The sequence below is a fragment of the Sinohyriopsis cumingii genome, chromosome 5, assembly GCF_028554795.1.
Source record: "Sinohyriopsis cumingii isolate HCF-2022 chromosome 5, ASM2855479v2, whole genome shotgun sequence".
Lineage (NCBI taxonomy): Eukaryota > Metazoa > Mollusca > Bivalvia > Unionida > Unionidae > Sinohyriopsis > Sinohyriopsis cumingii.
The window spans coordinates 155,208,681-155,226,665 of record NC_142965.1 but is presented as its reverse complement, the minus strand read 5'-3'; the positions used below and the strand labels follow the sequence as shown (position 1 = coordinate 155,226,665).

The 17,985-nt window shown below is 37.6% G+C and overlaps 1 protein-coding gene across 1 annotated transcript in view; it reads right to left on the bottom strand.

The window, feature by feature from the left end:
- Window positions 1-2,939: 2,939 nt before the first annotated feature.
- Window positions 2,940-17,985, bottom strand: part of LOC149800505 (heat shock 70 kDa protein 12A-like) — a 30,316-nt gene continuing 15,270 nt past the window's right edge. The window contains exon 5 of the mRNA XM_089960132.1: window positions 2,940-4,828. Within this exon, the coding sequence (XP_089816258.1) occupies window positions 3,765-4,828 (1,064 nt within the window). The 3' untranslated portion in view covers window positions 2,940-3,764. The remainder of the gene's footprint in view (window positions 4,829-17,985) is intronic.

Below are 17,985 nucleotides of genomic sequence, written 5' to 3'. Positions count from 1 at the left end.
AACATTCAATTTCTTGTTTATGTAAGTTTATTTCTTGCATTAATTGAGCTCAAATGAACGTTCCAGTCTCATATTTGGGACATATTTTAAAAGATGCAGAAAGAATGTGTTCAAAAATATTCTGAAAGATCTTTTTTTGTGTTATTTTTTGCTTTAGAAAACCCAGACACTTTTGAGACGAGGTCAGATTAAGTTCGGTTTTGTCTTTTCACCTTTGTCAAGAATTTCATCGGTTTATCAACTTGTGTGTCGTTTCAACAGAAGTTGGAGCGCAATACAGATTTGTTTAAAACATTAAAAGCTGATAGTACATAGTTTAGTTACGTATCCAGTAATAGATTTTGCTTGATTTTGGTGATTATTTGATTCATTTGATGGATTCTGTGTTGGGAAAATATTTCACAAACCGAATAATTGGTCGGTTTCTAGGAGTAGACATCATAATGTACAGTATACATGAGACTTTAAGACAGCATATCACGAGATTTCAAGGTTGAATTGATTAGCTTCGTAATATGGAACCCCACCCCAATTTCCTAACACTAGGAATTCATGGGATGTTTTCACGTATACCCGATTAGTAACCCGAGAAAGAAATAAAGTTTCAATTACTTGTTTGGGTCGTTTTCTTATGGAGCGAGACGTAATGTACCGGTCTTGGTAAGACTTAGAATGTGAAGCAATTAAAACCATAGAAGTTTGTAGTTAAGGATTCGTGAATGTGTGGTTATTGTTCATTACAGGAAAATCAGTCGAGGTAATTGCGTGTTTACGTAACCTTCCGTTGACAACGACTGCTGTATTGAGGTCCCTGGAAGTAGGGGAAACATCGACCTCAAGCCACACTCCCACTGGCGTTGTTTGCTTCGCCTGTAAAGAGATCCGCTGCACGTTATGTCTTATCTCTCACCTAATCAGCTGACATAGGAATAGCTCCAATTCTAATTTTTCTATGTATGCATGTATGTATGTATCCTAAGTTCTGCCTCCTTTCCTTACTTTAATAAGCAGAATTGTTCCCTTACAAATCTGAATATCTAAATAATGCTAAATACTTGTTCTTGATGGCGTGTTAAGTGTCTGTTCCTAGTAATTGTCTTTCTTACCCTTCTGTCTTGCCCGAAAGGTTAGGAAATCACACACATGCGCGCGCGCATTTCTAGCGCATTGGCGCAGTATAATTTCGTTTATCAACTATCTAGTGTTTCGATACGATGTTCCTTGAGCAAAGGACGCTTTCAGCGACTTTGACATTAAAATAAAAAAAAACGTAATACAAATCTCTGGCGAAAACAGAGCACGATAAACGTTAGTCCGACAATAAATAAAGTCACGTGATATTGATATGTATGGATTTGTGCCAATCACTTTTCAAGGACACTACCTGACTGATAACAGACCACTATATACATTAGCATTAAAACATGCTATAGACAGTTCAGGTACAGAAAATTTGGTTTTAGTTGCATGTTCACAATACATTTGTAAGAAAAACCAATTTAAATTACTTATGTTCACCTAACAACATGTATGATCATATTTTATTGAGTATTATAAAGAATTCGGACCTAAATTGTGTGAAACAATTAAACAGCACACAACACGTTATTAACATAGGCAAATGATAAAGCTTCATACGGATATAGACACAAGCATTGAAAGTAATAGAAAAGTAAGACAGCCATTAGTACAACAAAATTAAAGGTATTTTTTTGTGGGGGAGGTTGGGGTGTTTTAGCAGGAACCTTCTACTGCATGGGATGGACAATGTACAACGCTGGTAAAAGGTTAACTTTAAGTTCGTAAGGTTACATGTAATTTTTCTTGAGACAAAATATTCCACTGTTTAGGTGAGCAGGTCAACAAAAGATGTACTGCATACGGCTTAAGGTTAAAGGTTATTTTTACGACGCAAGAAACTCCTACTGCATAGTTTAGCCGAACAAACAGTACAGATAACAAGATTTATACTTCAACAACAGTACGGATAACAAGATTTATACTTCAACAGGTTCACGGTCTTTTTTCTTGCAACAAAATAAAATTTCACCGCATAGTTTAGCCAATAGACAACACTGAGAACTAGTTTTAAACGTCGTCAGTTTTAGAAGTCATTAGACGTCATCAGTTTTAGACGTCATCAGTTTAAAGCCCATTTTCCTTGTTAGACAAGAAAATTCCACTGCAGAGGAATCATGAAGGCACATGAATGTTCGTTAATTGGAGGACATGGAGAAAAAATAGATTACATGCAAAAGTTTGGATTTGTAAGAACGAATATTTCATTAAAAACATACCAGCCAGGTTTGCTGAGAATGGTATTGATCTATCTGCAAATTTGGACATAACTCTGGCCCTTGATTGACTTGTCTGTGAAAACTAAGTATTTATACTTTATATTATGTGTATTAAATCACATTAACTTGATATTTTGCAAGATCTTAGATGATGTCAATTGCATGAAAGATTTTGACCCAGTTTTATTGCCCATATAGACGAATTCATTCAAATCACACCAGCGAGGTTTGCTGAGGATCGAATGATTGCAAGCAACTAAACTGCACATGTACATACGATTATCCGAACATGGACATACGATTATCCGATTTTCATCATCAAAACAGTTATTTTATTACAGCCGTGTATATTCGTGTTAGCAAGCCCATTCAGTAATAGCTACCATTGTCACGAGGCACAAGGTCACTCACCACTCTTAAACCCAAAGTCCTGCAAAACATCGCCAATTGTTACTGTCTAAGAATGGTTTGCATCATTTATAACACGTGAATTCTTACGGCTGCAATAGTCAGGTATGTCCTTTGTTTACTGCAATTGTTTATACAATCGAAATGACAAAGCGGGTTTGATTTGGATATGCTAGTTTATACAAAGGGATATAATAAAACATTGAATTGGATATGCAAGTTTATAAAAATGGATATAATAAAACAGATTTATTTGGATATGCAAGTTTATATAAATGAATATAATACAGAGTATTTGATTTTGGATATTATGCTAGTTTCTGGAGTGTGTGGACTCTACCAGTAATGTGTGTGTATATACATATATATCATTTTCTTACGAAACTGTGCTACATACATAAATATATAAATATTGAATATGTTTATGTTTAAATTGGCTGAATATGTCAACAATGCAATTTAAAAATATTTCCAGTTTAGATACAAATGATTGCTGGTTCATCGTAATTGTCTTGTTTCGATTTCGAATTAAATCAATTGACAAATATTCGAAAATTCTTACTTCCTAGGTTAACATTTGCAGAATCAATGCATTTTAAACAAACTCTTGTCTCGGCAATGCAATTTTCTTTCAAGTAGTACCTGGCCTATATGACTAGCGTTAACCACTGCAAATATCTCTAGTCCTTAAAACAATATCTCTGGTCCATAAACAATATCTCTAGTCCACTGCAAATATATCTAATCCATAAAAAATATGTCTAGTCCATAAACAATATGTGTAGTCCATAAACAATATTGAGGATAAGTTTGGCAGATATATGAATAAAAACAAAATGCAAGGTTTATGTTCAGCACATATCAAACAAAAGCAAGCAAACTATAGAAAAGAAAGTTTCATTGTATGCAAAGTTTAGTGTTATTGTTATACTGGATTGTGTTATTGTTATACTGGGTTGTGTTATTGTTTGATTGGGTTGTGTTATTGTTAGATGGGGTTACGCATTATGGACAATTCCAAACACGCGATATTCAACATACACTGAAAAGAACCAGTCGTTAACCTAAAAAGTTTACAGTTGTCTTGGTACATCTCCCTGTTCTTTTTTCTTTCGCCGAAACTTCGATTTCTGTGCCACTAAATGACATGGAAAGGATGAATTCTCTTTGATATATAGGTACACTCATATCAAGAACCAAAACAGTGATCTGACCCAGCTTTATACATCCTTCATCTGTGACGTACATTGGAGATTTCTTATTGGAGCAGTAGATTTCAAATGAAATATCTGTCTGGTAATTGAACGTCGGCCAAAAGGATCCCCCTAGGATTTGGAGCTGGTCCTGTATGATAGTTTGGCCAACTTCAACGTGCTTTTGGAAAATGTCTGTACATTTTAGCCCATCATCGGTAGATATCAATTTATTTCTGTCGTGTATTCTGGGATCAAATGGTACGCTTGTGTTCAAACCATACGTGTATCTGCACACACGTTGAACGATAACGGAAGGGGTGTGGCCAAATATGACAGCGCCCTTTAGGACAACTAAGCTTGCCTCATACGGTAAAATGACCTTGACATTGGGAAAGTTATCCTTAATGGCATGCTGAAGCATCTTGCTTTCGGAATAACCTCCCACCATCAAAATTCCCGATACTGTCCGCACAAGGTCATTCTTCATCAATTCTTTCACGTGGGAGATGGTATTTTCAAGTGAATTGGCAAAGAACCTTTTTACTACAGAGGCATGAATACGAAGCTTGTCACCCACCAGGGATACTTCATTAGCATACCTTGTTTGTTTGATGGCGTTGCAAAGATCTTCGCCACTTTTCAGGAAAGTTTCTTTCAGCGAAAATGGAAGGCGGATGATCACGTCTGAATCTTTTTCCGGACTGACGTCTCTCTTCTTTATCTCGAAGTCCCTGAACATATGGATGTGGTCGTCTTTATTTTCTTTACAAAAGCGTTGAAAAACAGGGTTCCCGACAAGGCTGATAATGAATTGCTTGTATGCCTCGTCCACTTCAGTTCCTCCCCAAGCCCCACCTGTGGCTTTGTAAAGTTCCTTTAGTTGCCCTCCTGGCATTAGCTCATGAATTGTAATATCAATAGTTCCTCCTGAAGATAGATACAAATAATATAATCGATATAGCAGGATACAAATAACATAATCGATATAGCAGGATACAAATAATATAATCGATATAGCAGGTGTATAACTACAGTCTCCACATGTCCGTGTCACATATATTAACATAGATATAGTGCCAGGATAAATTTTGCGATATAAATGCAATTAATCAGTTGCTCAAAATGACGACTACACACACACACACACACACACACACACTCTCTCTCTCTCTCTCTCTCTTGCAGAATCTACGAAACGGGCGATATAAGTTGTTTTTTTTTTTAAATATAAAAATGAATGCATTTTTATCTAAAATATGTCTGAATAGAAAGATCGATATTACTATCATTTGGATATATTTCTGTCTTCTGCAATGGCGTTGTAGTCAATTTCCAAATTTTTTAAATATTTTTTTTTTGTTTCCTCGGACACATTTACGGTGTCAAGGTTGGGGAAAACGGATTCACGGTTAACACTTATATGAGTTAATATGGTATAGTGATTGGCAGTGGATAAAGATTAAATGGTAACTAGAATAAATATGTGTCCACATGTTTATGGGGCAGAGAGAGAGAGAGAGAGAGAGAGAGAGAGAGAGGTAGGTTACAAAGGGAGACATTGTATACCTATCTACCTACCTACAAACACACACACACACACACACACACACATACATACTGTTACGACTCTGATATTTAATTACGGAAAAGTGCGAAAATGAACATATTTTGTAAAATGCAACAAATATTTTATTTCCCTAAAATACAAAGCGAAAATTTCAAAGTAGCTTACAGAATTATGAATTAAATCCCAAATGATCCTAAAAGATATTTCACATGTCCAAACGTATAAAGTGTTCTGAATGAATTCAAATTTAGAATCTGCCGACGTTTCAGTAGCCTTGAATGAGCGGATGTGCTGAAAATATTGATGTATCACAATGACATAATCCAAATGTCTTTAAATGAACTCACAATAATTCTCAAATAGTGCTTTGGTACTAAAGTCAATGAGCACTTTGTAATTTCATTGAATAATTTAAATAAATCGTCCCAAATTATAACCATTACACAATTAACTGACTTCACTACAGATTTTGAGATAGGAATGAATAATTCTGATGTAGACAACCTTAATATAAAACCTAAGACACAATAAAACAAACAAGAGTAGTCATACTTCTGATTCAGGCTATCTTAATCGGATTCAGGCTATCTCAATCTGAGACACAAAATATAGTGATTTCAACCACTTTTTACTCTTTAGTAATTACTTTCCTTTTAATTTTGTATCTTGCTCCAACCCAAATATTCTTGAAAAGTGAATCTAGTTCTTCAAGTACACAATTTGTGGGATTTTCTTTAACTCATTAATAGATACGTATATATTGATAATACGAATTGTTATTTTACATAAAGGTAGGTAATGACCTTTCTGACCAGTGCAGAAGTGTTTTGTTTATCTCCTTGATTTTGTTACCACTGTTTAATTTAACCATTTTGTTAGCTCTGTGGAACATGTATGCCTAGGTAAAAGAATTCAGATGAATCCCAGTGGTATTCTGAGAAGTATTTATATGTCTGCTCGTTCTACTTTTAACCTATATTGCTTTTGCTTTATCGATATTTAAATTAATGTCTGAATAGTTAGAGTATCGATAAATACGATCCAAGTTTGATTTAAATGACTTTTCAGAGCCATCAAGCGTGAATGCAGTGTCATCTGTATACTGTGAGATAAAACTTATGCATGATTTTTTTGTATTCCTTTAATAATTGGATTTTTTCTGATCACGTAGGTTAATATATCTACACACAGAAGGAAAACATAGGGGGACAGAGGATAACCTTGTATGTAGCCCCATCTAATATCAAACCACGATGAACATTGTTCATTTACAATAATGCCTGATTTAATATTTTTGTACACATGTTTTATCCAATTTATGAAATATATTTTAATAATTTTGCTATGCAGGTGTCAAAAGCTTTCTCAAAGTCAATTAAGCGAAGCACAGGTATGTTATATTTTCTTGCAGAAAACTTATTATCATATAGGGTACGGATATATTCCCCTACATATCTTCTCTTTCATGAAACCTGTTTGATCATTACTAATAATAGCTGGAAGAACATGCTTTAGTCTATTTGCGATACATCATGATGCAATTTTGTAATCAACATTAAGTAAGGCTTTGGGTCTAGAATTCTTCAAAATACTGTTTTGGTTTTGGAAGACAAGATATTGTACATTTCGTTTGAATCGATGATAGCACCCTAGAATTATAGCAAACACTAATTGCCCTTCCGCAGTATGAACTAATATTTTTTCCAAAAGAATTTGAACAATTCAGCTATAAACCGACGTGATCCTGGGCTTTTATCTTTTGGAATGGATTTTAGACTTGCAGTTGTTTCAGTATCGCCTGTATCCACCTTATGCTGTGTATAGAACCCTGATAATATGATTTTAATTCATTCAAAATTTCTGATTACCAGTATGTTTTATTCGATTTTAATATGTTATGTATCATTTTATCTCTTTAGTTTCTAATTACCAAATTTAAAAAAAAATGTTTTTATAACCGATCCCCTTCTTCCATCCATTATGCCCTGGATCTTATTCTCACGACTTCCGTTTTTTTTTTCTTCTGCGAATTTTCATTAGATGAGTCTTCGTGCTGTCTAACATTTGAAATTTCTGAATTCCTTAATTTGTTCTAAATTATTTAATTTCATTAATAGGTTGCCCTCCCAGTTGATCTTGTCCTTTTTTGAAGGCTGATTAGGAGATGGTTTTCCGCTAATTTCTAATAGTATCTTTTCAAACAAGAATTGATAATTTCTGGTAAAAACTGAAAAACAGAAGCTGGAGTTTGCTCAAAATTAGATGCTGGTTTAGAGCAGACGTATTGACGTTTGAAATGATAAATTATGTCTTTAACAAAAGAACTCTAACCTGAATCAATTAATAATGAGTTATTTAATTTCGCAACTGTTTACATTTATCAGATTTTCTAAAGGCCAAGCTCATTTTTACGAGGGTCAGTTCTGTAGCCATGTTCTATCATAGTCTCTTTCGCCACTGTAAAAAGATTTTCTGGAAAAGGAAGAACATTCTAGACTGGTGTGCTTAATATGGTTGCTTCTTCTTCAGGTGTATCTTTTTTGTATCAAAATGTCTCTATCTTGCCAAATTTCAATCCAGTTATATTCTTTACATAGACCAAGAAACCCCTCTCTTGCATTGGGATTGCTTAGCATTTTGTAATTATATGAACCATATTCTAGATCCATGACTAAATTAAAATCAATTAGTACATAATCACAGCTTAAGGCTGGTATGTCATTCTTGATATCTGAATAAAAAGTGGATAGAGTTCTCATATCGGATCGGTCGCCACCCAGATTGCCATCCGCAGAACACCAGGACGGAGGTGATGCATATGTTGTGCTGTCGGACATTTCTGCGCACCTGCTGTCGGGCATTTCTGCGCACCTAAGGTTTTCGTTTCCAATATTGAAGCAAAACGCATACCGAATTCGAGCGATTGACAAAAATAAAATACAGCAATGCTTACCATTTGAAAAGATGCAATTGTCACCAGAATATTCTGTTCAAAATAATATTAATTTTTGACACAGAGGATACCACCCTCACCCCCCTGTTTTCCTGACTAGTGATATGTCGGCCTATTCTGCGCACAGCTTTGAAAAGATGTAATATTTATCTGTCGTGCTATAGAAATGAAATATATTACTTTGGGCTGTCTCTGTCAGCAGTGCAGTCGAGTAATTAGGTCAGGTTTATAGCTAGTTTTACAAAATTCAATGTACAAATACCAATAAATGGCAAGAGATATTAAGATAACTAAACCGATCTTGTAAAAATGTTAGGAAAGTTCAACATTTTATGAAAAATAAGCTATTATGTGGAAGAAAAACAACAATGAATAGGATGTAATGTGTTTACAACGTCTTGTTGATGGGGAAAAATTACTACAGAATTTAGAAACAGGCTATACGCCGGTGAATTTGTTGAGAATTTATGTTCTAGCGGCAAGTAGACACGTTCGGTAGCAGGCGATATTTTACGTGTGGGACAACTTCTTGCAAAATTGGAAACTTGGATTAAAATACAGTTTTGTTTTAAGGTACACATTTCCATCTTTTATATAATGTATTTATTTGTATGATTCTAAAAGATGCATACTAAATCGAATTTTCTGGGTTACAGGTTCAAGAAGGTCATTAAGTGGGTCTTCACGTTGCCATTTAGAAATCACATTTTTGTGTGCATTTCGAGTCTAAATGTGGGATATTTTTGTACACTTTATGAATATCACTTTCCCTAATTAAAGTACGGTCGTTCTTTCTTGATACAAAATGGATTTTTGAACCAAAATAACACGTGATCCAGTGTTTACAGAAATGACGTATCATTGCGCAGAATTACCCGACGCGCAGAATTGGCCGACATGGCGGCATCAAAGTACCTTCAAGAGATAACATCATCATAAAAGCGTAGAGTGTCAGGACATTAAGACCAGCAAGGAAACTCGCCGAGCTAAACCATGAGATGAGGAGATACCAGTGGTACATCATTGGACTCAGCGAGATACGCTGAGATAGATCAACATATGAAGGACAAAAGATTTACTGCAGTGGTTATGAGGACAAGCATGAGCATGGATGAGGATTTATGGTACATAAGGACTCTATGATGGCAGTCATGGGATTTTGTCGACCAGTGTCTAATAGGAAGATTACCACCTGCTTGTCGACCAGTGTCTAATAGGAAGATTACCATCCGCTTGTCGACCAGTGTCTAATAGGAAGATTACCATCCGCTTGTCGACCAGTGTCTAATAGGAAGATTACCATCCGCTTGTGAACCAGTTTCTAATAGGAAGATTACCACTCGCTTGAGGACATCTTGTTTCAACATCAGCATCATAGAGGTTGAGGGCATCTCCCTTCATCACCATCCAAAAGGTTTATGACCCAACATCTAAACTTGATGACGGTAAAATTGAGGCGCCCTACGACTAGGCTTCAAACTCTCATTGACCAGACATCCATCTAGTTATTCAAGGAGAATGGAACATCAAGGTGACAGAGGATGCACCAGCAGACTGGTGATAAATCTCTGGTCCATACTGTAATGAACAAACCAAAGGGAGAGGACACAAGTTCCTGTACATAGCGACCTAAAATAACATAATGCTACAATAACACCCCTGTCGCCCATCCCCCCCCCCCAAAAAAAAAATATAAAAAACAAATATATAGAAGATGGTCTTGGCACAATCTAGAGGTAAAATATCACAGATTGACTGCATCAAGGTGAAGCGCCTCAGGTCTAGCGTTAACATTGCCAGACTACGTAGCTTCCGATGAGTTGACATAAGAAACGATCATAACATGCTGATGATGACTATCAAACTTCGTCTGAGGAAGACCAAGAAACCACGACAGATTAGGATCATGTTTGAACTTTAAAGGCTTAAAGATATAAGCGGAAAATTTTCACTCACAATTCTAAGAAATAAACCTAGACTCCTAGATCATCATCTTCAACAAGGCCGTGATAGGAACAGCTAGCGAGATCCTTGGCAAACATCATAGGATACTGAAGCTTTGAGTCACAGCAGATATCATCGACCTCTGTGCTGTGAGGAGGAAACTGACGAGAAAGCAATAAGACAATGAAGGAGCAGAGAAATACAGGGAGATTAACAACAAGGTTAAGAAGAGCTGAAAGAAAGCGAAGGAAAGCTGGATAGATGACCAATGTAAGGAAATCGAGACAATTACGAATCAGAATAACGGTAAAAGGCATACCAGTTGGCGAAAGACCTAACAAATGAGGCCAGGTTAGATCAACCACGATCCAGGACCATGCTGGTAAGAGTCTCACACAAGATCAAGACAATCTTAACATATGGACTGAATAATGTCCATAACTTACAATCAGGAGCCTTCTGGAGACCAAGATGTACAAAACTTCCCACTGACCACAACAGAGGATGACCACCCGATCGTCAGGAAGAAGTAGAGGCTGCAGTAAAGGCACTAAAGAGACGGAAGTCAGCTGGAGTAGAAAATATACCATCAGAACTTGTTCATGCTGGAGGAACCTCCATTATAGATGTCCTCAAAACGATTTTCAACACAGCCTGGCTAACATTGGAATGGCCTACCCAGTGGACCCAGTCTCTGATCATCACTGTTCCTAAGATAGGGAATCTGCAGCTGTGCCAGAACTACCGAATAATCAGCCTCATCAGTCACCCAGGCCACATAATCAGCCTCATCAGTCACCCAGGCCACATAATCAGCCTCATCAGTCACCCAAACAAGGTTATGCTTAAGAATATCATCAACAGAATAAAATCCCAAGCTGAAGAACATGCAGGTTTCAGAGCAGGGCTTAGCACTATTCGACAGACCTTCAATCTTAGAATCTTCTGTAAAAAGTATCTGCAACATCAACATGACCTCTATCATGTCTTCATTGACTTCAGGAAGTCCCTCAACAAGGTATGAAATGCAGCCTTGTGGTCTACAATACGGATATACAACATAAACACAAAACTAGTCAGCGCCATAGAAAACCCGTATGACATTGCTACTAGCGCAGATCTTGTCAATGGCAACATTGGAGATTGGTTCAAAACCACAGTCGGAGTCAGACAGGGGTACCTTCTCTCATTCACTATCTTCAACATTTATCTGGAAAGCAATAAGTCCGATGCCTTGAAAGATCATGGAAGTAGTTCAGTAATTGAAGCTGAACAATTACCAACATGTGCATCGCCGATGACATCGATGGCTTAGCAGGAGGTGAAGAAGAACTGGAGACCATTGTGAACCGTGTCAACTAAGCATCACTAAGGTACGGGATATAGATCAGCGATGAAACGACCAAGCTAATGACAAACAACGCAAGTGGTATCCAAGAGGAAATAAATGTGAATGGACAAAAGCTAGGCATAGTGACTATAACCTCTGATGAAGGTTCAAAACCTGAGGTTCTTTCCATGATTAGGAAGACAACAACTGCACAGGCTAGGCTGAAACATATTTGTAAAGACCACACTATTACGCTTTGTCCCAGATCAAGGTTATGCACTCCATCGTTATGTCTGTATTCCTGCATGCATGTGAGACATAGACCCTGACAACAGAACTAGAGAGAAAAATAAATACTTTAGAAATGAGATGTTATCGAAGGATCCAGGAAATCTTTTACTTAGACCACGTCTCTAATGAGGAGACGCGCATTAGTATCATGACCACCACCGTAAAGAAATGCAAACAAAGATGGTATGGTCACGTCTCACGCTCATCTGCCCTGTCAAATGCAATTATACAGGGCCCAGTGAGAGAACAGGAAACAAGACAGACAGAAAAGAAGATATGGGAAGATAACATCAAAGAGCAGACAGGCATGGACTTTGTAAACACCAAACAGCAGCGGAGAATATGTCAAAATAGAGAGAGATTATCTCAAAGTCATCAGCGGCGCCCGTAAAACCAACCAGGTCATGGGAGAGAGGAAAAATGATTTATATACTGCAAATAATGGAGATTAAAAGTCAATGTTGGAAAAAAAAACAACAAAATTAGTAATATCTGGAATTAAAGCAATCTGCGCGTTTCTCTGTTTTATCCGGTAACACATCGCTGGGAAATATTTGATGAGTGTTTATATTTAGGGTTGATTTTATAACACAATGATTCGTTTTTTGTTTTTTTTTTTGTTAAAAAGAGAATCACTGTTGAGGCTAATAAACAAGACATTTACTTTTATCATTATTTGCAGTATAATATTTAGTTGAAACATTTTGAAAATATTGATTTACCGTTATTGTTACCAAGATGAAAGATTTGGAGTTATTTTGATAATTATGTTATCGAACATGAACACGTTGATTTCTTACGGAAAGTTATAGTTTTAAGAAAAAGGTGAGCTGGCTGACAAATAAATATATACAAACTTGGTCATCTTGTGCTTTTTATTTCTCTTAAACGTGAGTTTGTCGGAATTTTGAAGATCTCCTAAGTTTTAACCATTTTAAATATATGTGCTACAAGAGAAGAAAATAATTGTAACAAATTCCGGTACAAGGAATCATAGGTTTTCCAAACTAAACTGGAAGGGGGTGTGTGTGTGTGATGTGGATTTTTAATGTAGCTTTAACAATTTTTCAGTCATATCGATACGATATCTGCAGTGTGGCAGTTTCTAGTGACGTCTAGCACTGGGGCATCATGCTGCAGACATCTAGCATGATGTCCCACCCAGTCCCATTATCCTGACACCAGGCCGACCAGTCCTAACACTAACCTCTTGATGCTGAGCGCCTAGCGAGGCAGATGTTAGTACAATTTTTTTAAAAATAAGTCTTTGGTATGATTCGGCCAGGGTTCGGACCCGCGACCTCTCGTATCTGAGGCGGACGCTCTAACCACTAGGCCACCGGAGCGATTAACTGGAAGGGAGCTAAAAAATACGATATGTTTGAAGGAAAATGTGAATTGTGTGCCACACACATCTAAGTGATGAATTGCACTATATTTCAACGTCAATATCTTGCTGAAATAGTAAAATAGTTGATAAGTAAGAAGTGTCTCAAAAATGTTATTGCATACAAATTTAAAAATCAGCAAAATCTTTGACGAATAGAAAGAGTATTTAAAAAAATATCTATTTCAGTATCGGAAATGGTAACATTAAAAAAAACTAACGATGTACATGCATTTAGCATTGTTGAAGTAATTGATATAATTGCAAATACCATAAATATAAGGTTTGATTGGTCTAAATGTGAAACCCATCATCTGCCCCAGACTGTGCTCGATACATGCATTTAAAAAACTTTCAAACACACACACACATATATATATATATATATATATATATATATATATATATATATATATATATATCACCATTTTTCTTACGCGAGTTTACATGAAGCGGTTCACATATAATAAGCGTGTGGTCAGATTTCGCATATCACTAAAACAGTTTATTAGTAGGACAATGATAGCTCCTTAAGTGTCTATTATTTACAAGTGGTCAACCGAAAATAAACGCCGAAAGCTGATGTATACATACTTTACCAATATATTTATGAGTTTCTGAAAACTCTAACTCTCTTAACCAGCGATAGTTTACCATTGGTTTGGTAAGGACGATGTAGCACATATTTTGGGGAAATATATAAGCGAGAGAATTACACTTTTCTACGTTTGAAACTATATAATTCTACATGCTGACTGCCTACACTACTGACTGCGATTAAATTTAAGTCGTTTTTCGGCTCTTCGGCAACGTACGACTGGTTTATAAATGTACACATAACGTACAATGTAATCGATCGGAGTCAGTTTCAGGACAAACTGGGAAAAGGCAAGTCCAGCAGCGACAAGCCGTAAAGGAATCTTGAATTAAAACGCATGTGATATTGTCGTAGACACATTCTGCTCGGTTATCTTTCTTGGGATGTCCCTATCGGTCAATTATGTGTTAGCCACATATTTTAATCATCATAATTGTGTCTAGTTTCAGTTTACCTATTTCATCCAAATATACAATATAGCTTACAGGGTGCCCTTAATGGGTTAAGTTAGTGGAAATCAATACAGTGTGTTAGTTGCCCTTCGAAACTTTAGTGGTCTTTATTGATTTTCAAAGTTCAAGCTGAACTGACGGTTTTGGTTTTGACGATTGGTCGAATGATCCAATTTGTAATTGTATAGAGTTGTAATCGAAATGGGTTTTCGAAATATAAGCAGACAGCCCCTAGTTACTTATAATGTATGATTTGTGGGTAGGTTTGTCTTCACCTCCATCCGTCAGGTGTCATTTCCTGGCTTACCCCTCGTACTCGAACCCTCCAAGCGTTATACCCAGTTTGGAAGTGATTGTCCCCGTGGCTATTGTGCCTGAAATCCAATCATATTTTAAGCAACTTGCCTGGCACATCTACTCCTGAGCTTCGATAGGGGGAGTAGTCAACTTCCCTGCACCGGTTACATCCTTGATGACGACAGGTAATCCACTTCCCTTCTCATCTACAAATGCTCCCAGGATGGGTACTCTTCGACGGCTGGCACCAGACAAGTGTCTTGACTATGTCTATCTTAGAATAACAATCGTGTGCGGCTATTCGACCATGATCGATTGGTGTTAAACGTTCACGTCGCACTTTTTAATTTATTGTTATGGGTAAAAATGACTGTTATAGTAAAATAAGGAAAAGGTGCCCTGAAAGAAAAAGTGCTGGCAGGAAGTGAACATAAGGGAGTAGAGCCGTCATAGATGAGGAGGTGAGATGTCGGGCTGTGGTCGCCGAGGCGTGGTCTGTGTAGTTAGAGATCACCCTAATCCAACATTCGCACATTACTTGTTTTTGTTGTTGGTTTTAACGCCATTTTGCAGCACACGATAGGCTATATTTGGCGGCGAGTATTAATGGTGGAGGAAGAACCAGGGAAAACCCCGGAAAGAACCACTGACCCACGAGAAGCTACTGGCAAGCTTTCTCACATACCCACATTAGCTGAATCCGAGACTCGAACAGCCGCAGGCAGAGGTGAGATGGCAGTGATCCGTAACGGAAAGTGCTTTAGACCACTCGGTCGTTCGGGGCCCCTTCGCACTATACAGAACGTAACGAAGGAAGAGGACTATCTGCCATATACGACCAATCTCGCGCAGATGACAACCAATGCAGCCAATGGACCCCCCCCCCTCGTCGGAGACTGTTAGCTGAGGCATCAGTGACAAAAGAAGGAATGGAAGTGCTTAATGCCCAAATGAGGTTGACTTAAAAGCAGACACTTCCGCACTGAAGGTAGTCACTGCGGTCAAGAGAGCTTCATGGAGGGTAAAACGGTTGGGGCGCTGGAGAAAGGTCAGCAAGCGAGGTGAAGACCATTACACCTGCAACCCATTCCTAAGAGAGAGAGAGAGAGAGAGAGAGAGAGAGAGAGAGAGTAATTTTGGATTTGTAACGTAGCTTTAAAAAATTCAGTCATATCGCTAGGATGTCTGCTACGATGTCTGCAGTGTAACAGTTTCTAGTGATGTATAGGGCTGGGGCATCATGCCTTAGACATGTAGCATGATGTCCCACTCAGTCACATTATCCTGACACCAGGCCGACCAGTCCTAACACTACCTCTTAATGCTGAGTGCCTAGCTAGGCAGCTGTTGCTACCATTTTTATAAGTCTTTCGTATGACTCGGCCGGGGTTCGAACCCTCGACCTCCCGCATCCGAGGCGGACGCTCTAACCACTAGGCCATCGGAGCGGTCATCTCTAAGAAAAGAAGAAAATACTATGGATCTGCTGCACCGAGAATGTCTGACTCTAAGTTTTATTCCATTTGGCTTTGAAAAGGCGTTCGATTACAAGTCTTTACAAAATGTAAAAATTACCTAAGTCGGGCTGTCCATATCGGCCAATTATGTGCTATCCACATATTTTAATTGCAGTAATTGTGTCTAGCTAGACTTTATTTATTTCGTTCATATTTGGAATTTATTTACAGAGCGTATTTAAAGTGAATCAAAACGTGGTATGAGTTACCATTGAATAATTTAGTGACGGTGGTGTCAGGTGACATTTGTAATTTGATAAAGAGTTGTGATGGAAAACTCAGTGACGGGTAGATTCACTTGTAATTCTCACTTATCCTCGTCACCCCATGCAGTCCCCGTTCCGCCTCACCTGCAACGGCTCGGCTCAGAGAGTTGACGTTCCGACGGCTGGTGGCAGACTGACATTTGCCTACACTACTGGCTGATTTTGGATTATACCGATTATCTACGACTTGTAAACATTATATCTGTGCACAGATCACTACGTAGTTATGTACGTGATATACGTAAGTAGTATAGTGGGATACTTTGGGTCTATGTAAATCCCAGTCAAAAAGGTCGTGGAACTGTTTAGGGTCTATGGGAAATTTACCATGGGGTAGAATCTTGGACTTGTACAGGGTCAATGGAAGTCCCAGTCTAAAAGATGTCCCGGCACTATGGGGTCTATGAGAATTTAACATGGGCGGGCATCTATAGGGACAATGGGAATTTAACATAGGAATGACATCTGGGGAATTGAACATGGGTGACGTCACGGTCTTTATAGGGTCAAAACTATTTAGAGGGTGAAATGCATTTATAGGGACAAAGGTTAATAGGGACAACCATAGTCGTACAGAAACAAACAAGTACACATTCAAGCAAGGAAGATGGAAACACACAGAAACGAGGACAGAAATTTTATAAAGAAAGACTCACAAATAGAACAGAGACTCGAAAAAGAAAAGTCTATTCTATGGGTACAAAAACATTTATTGAAGTATGTACATGGGCTCTCTGGCCTGTGCTTTGGTCTAATCACTATCCATTTAAAACATACACATTTGGACATGAAACAAACCTATTTACGAGTTATTTAGTTCTTGGTTCTAGTAAACTACTTTTTAAAATTAAAGCTCACGCCTTTCTAAAAATCGCTGCATATACAACGTATTTACACTAAATGTTCATTTATAAGAAAAAGCTAAAACACAACAAGCAACAAACAATCAAATTGGACAAAGTTCATATTTCTCTCTATATCTGTCACAAACGTTGTTTAAAATCTGGTCAACTACCACTTCTTTTCCATCACGTACTCCCCTTTCATTCGTAAATCTGATGTTATGTCCATCGTGCTAGGTACACCTATCGGTAAGCAGATCTAGTGCAGTCAGTGTCTTCTTCCCATAGAGGTATAACGTATGACATATGAATGATCACTTTTCCATCGGTGATGTCAAATTTTTCTCTTATCGTCTGCACGTCTTCAATAGCCCTCAAAAGTTTGGAAGAAGTTCATTCTGCAGGTGTACCAAAACAATCAAGTACCAAACAATCAAATGGGAGAAAGTTCATGTTTCTCTCTACATCTGTCACACACGTTGTTTAAAATCTGGTCCGCTTCTTTCCCGTCACGTACTCCCTTTCATTCGTAAATCTGCTGTTATGTCCATCGTGCTAGGTACACTTATCGGTAAGCAGATCAAGTGCAGTCATCGTCTTCTTGCCATGGAAGTACAACGTATGCCATATGAATGGTCAC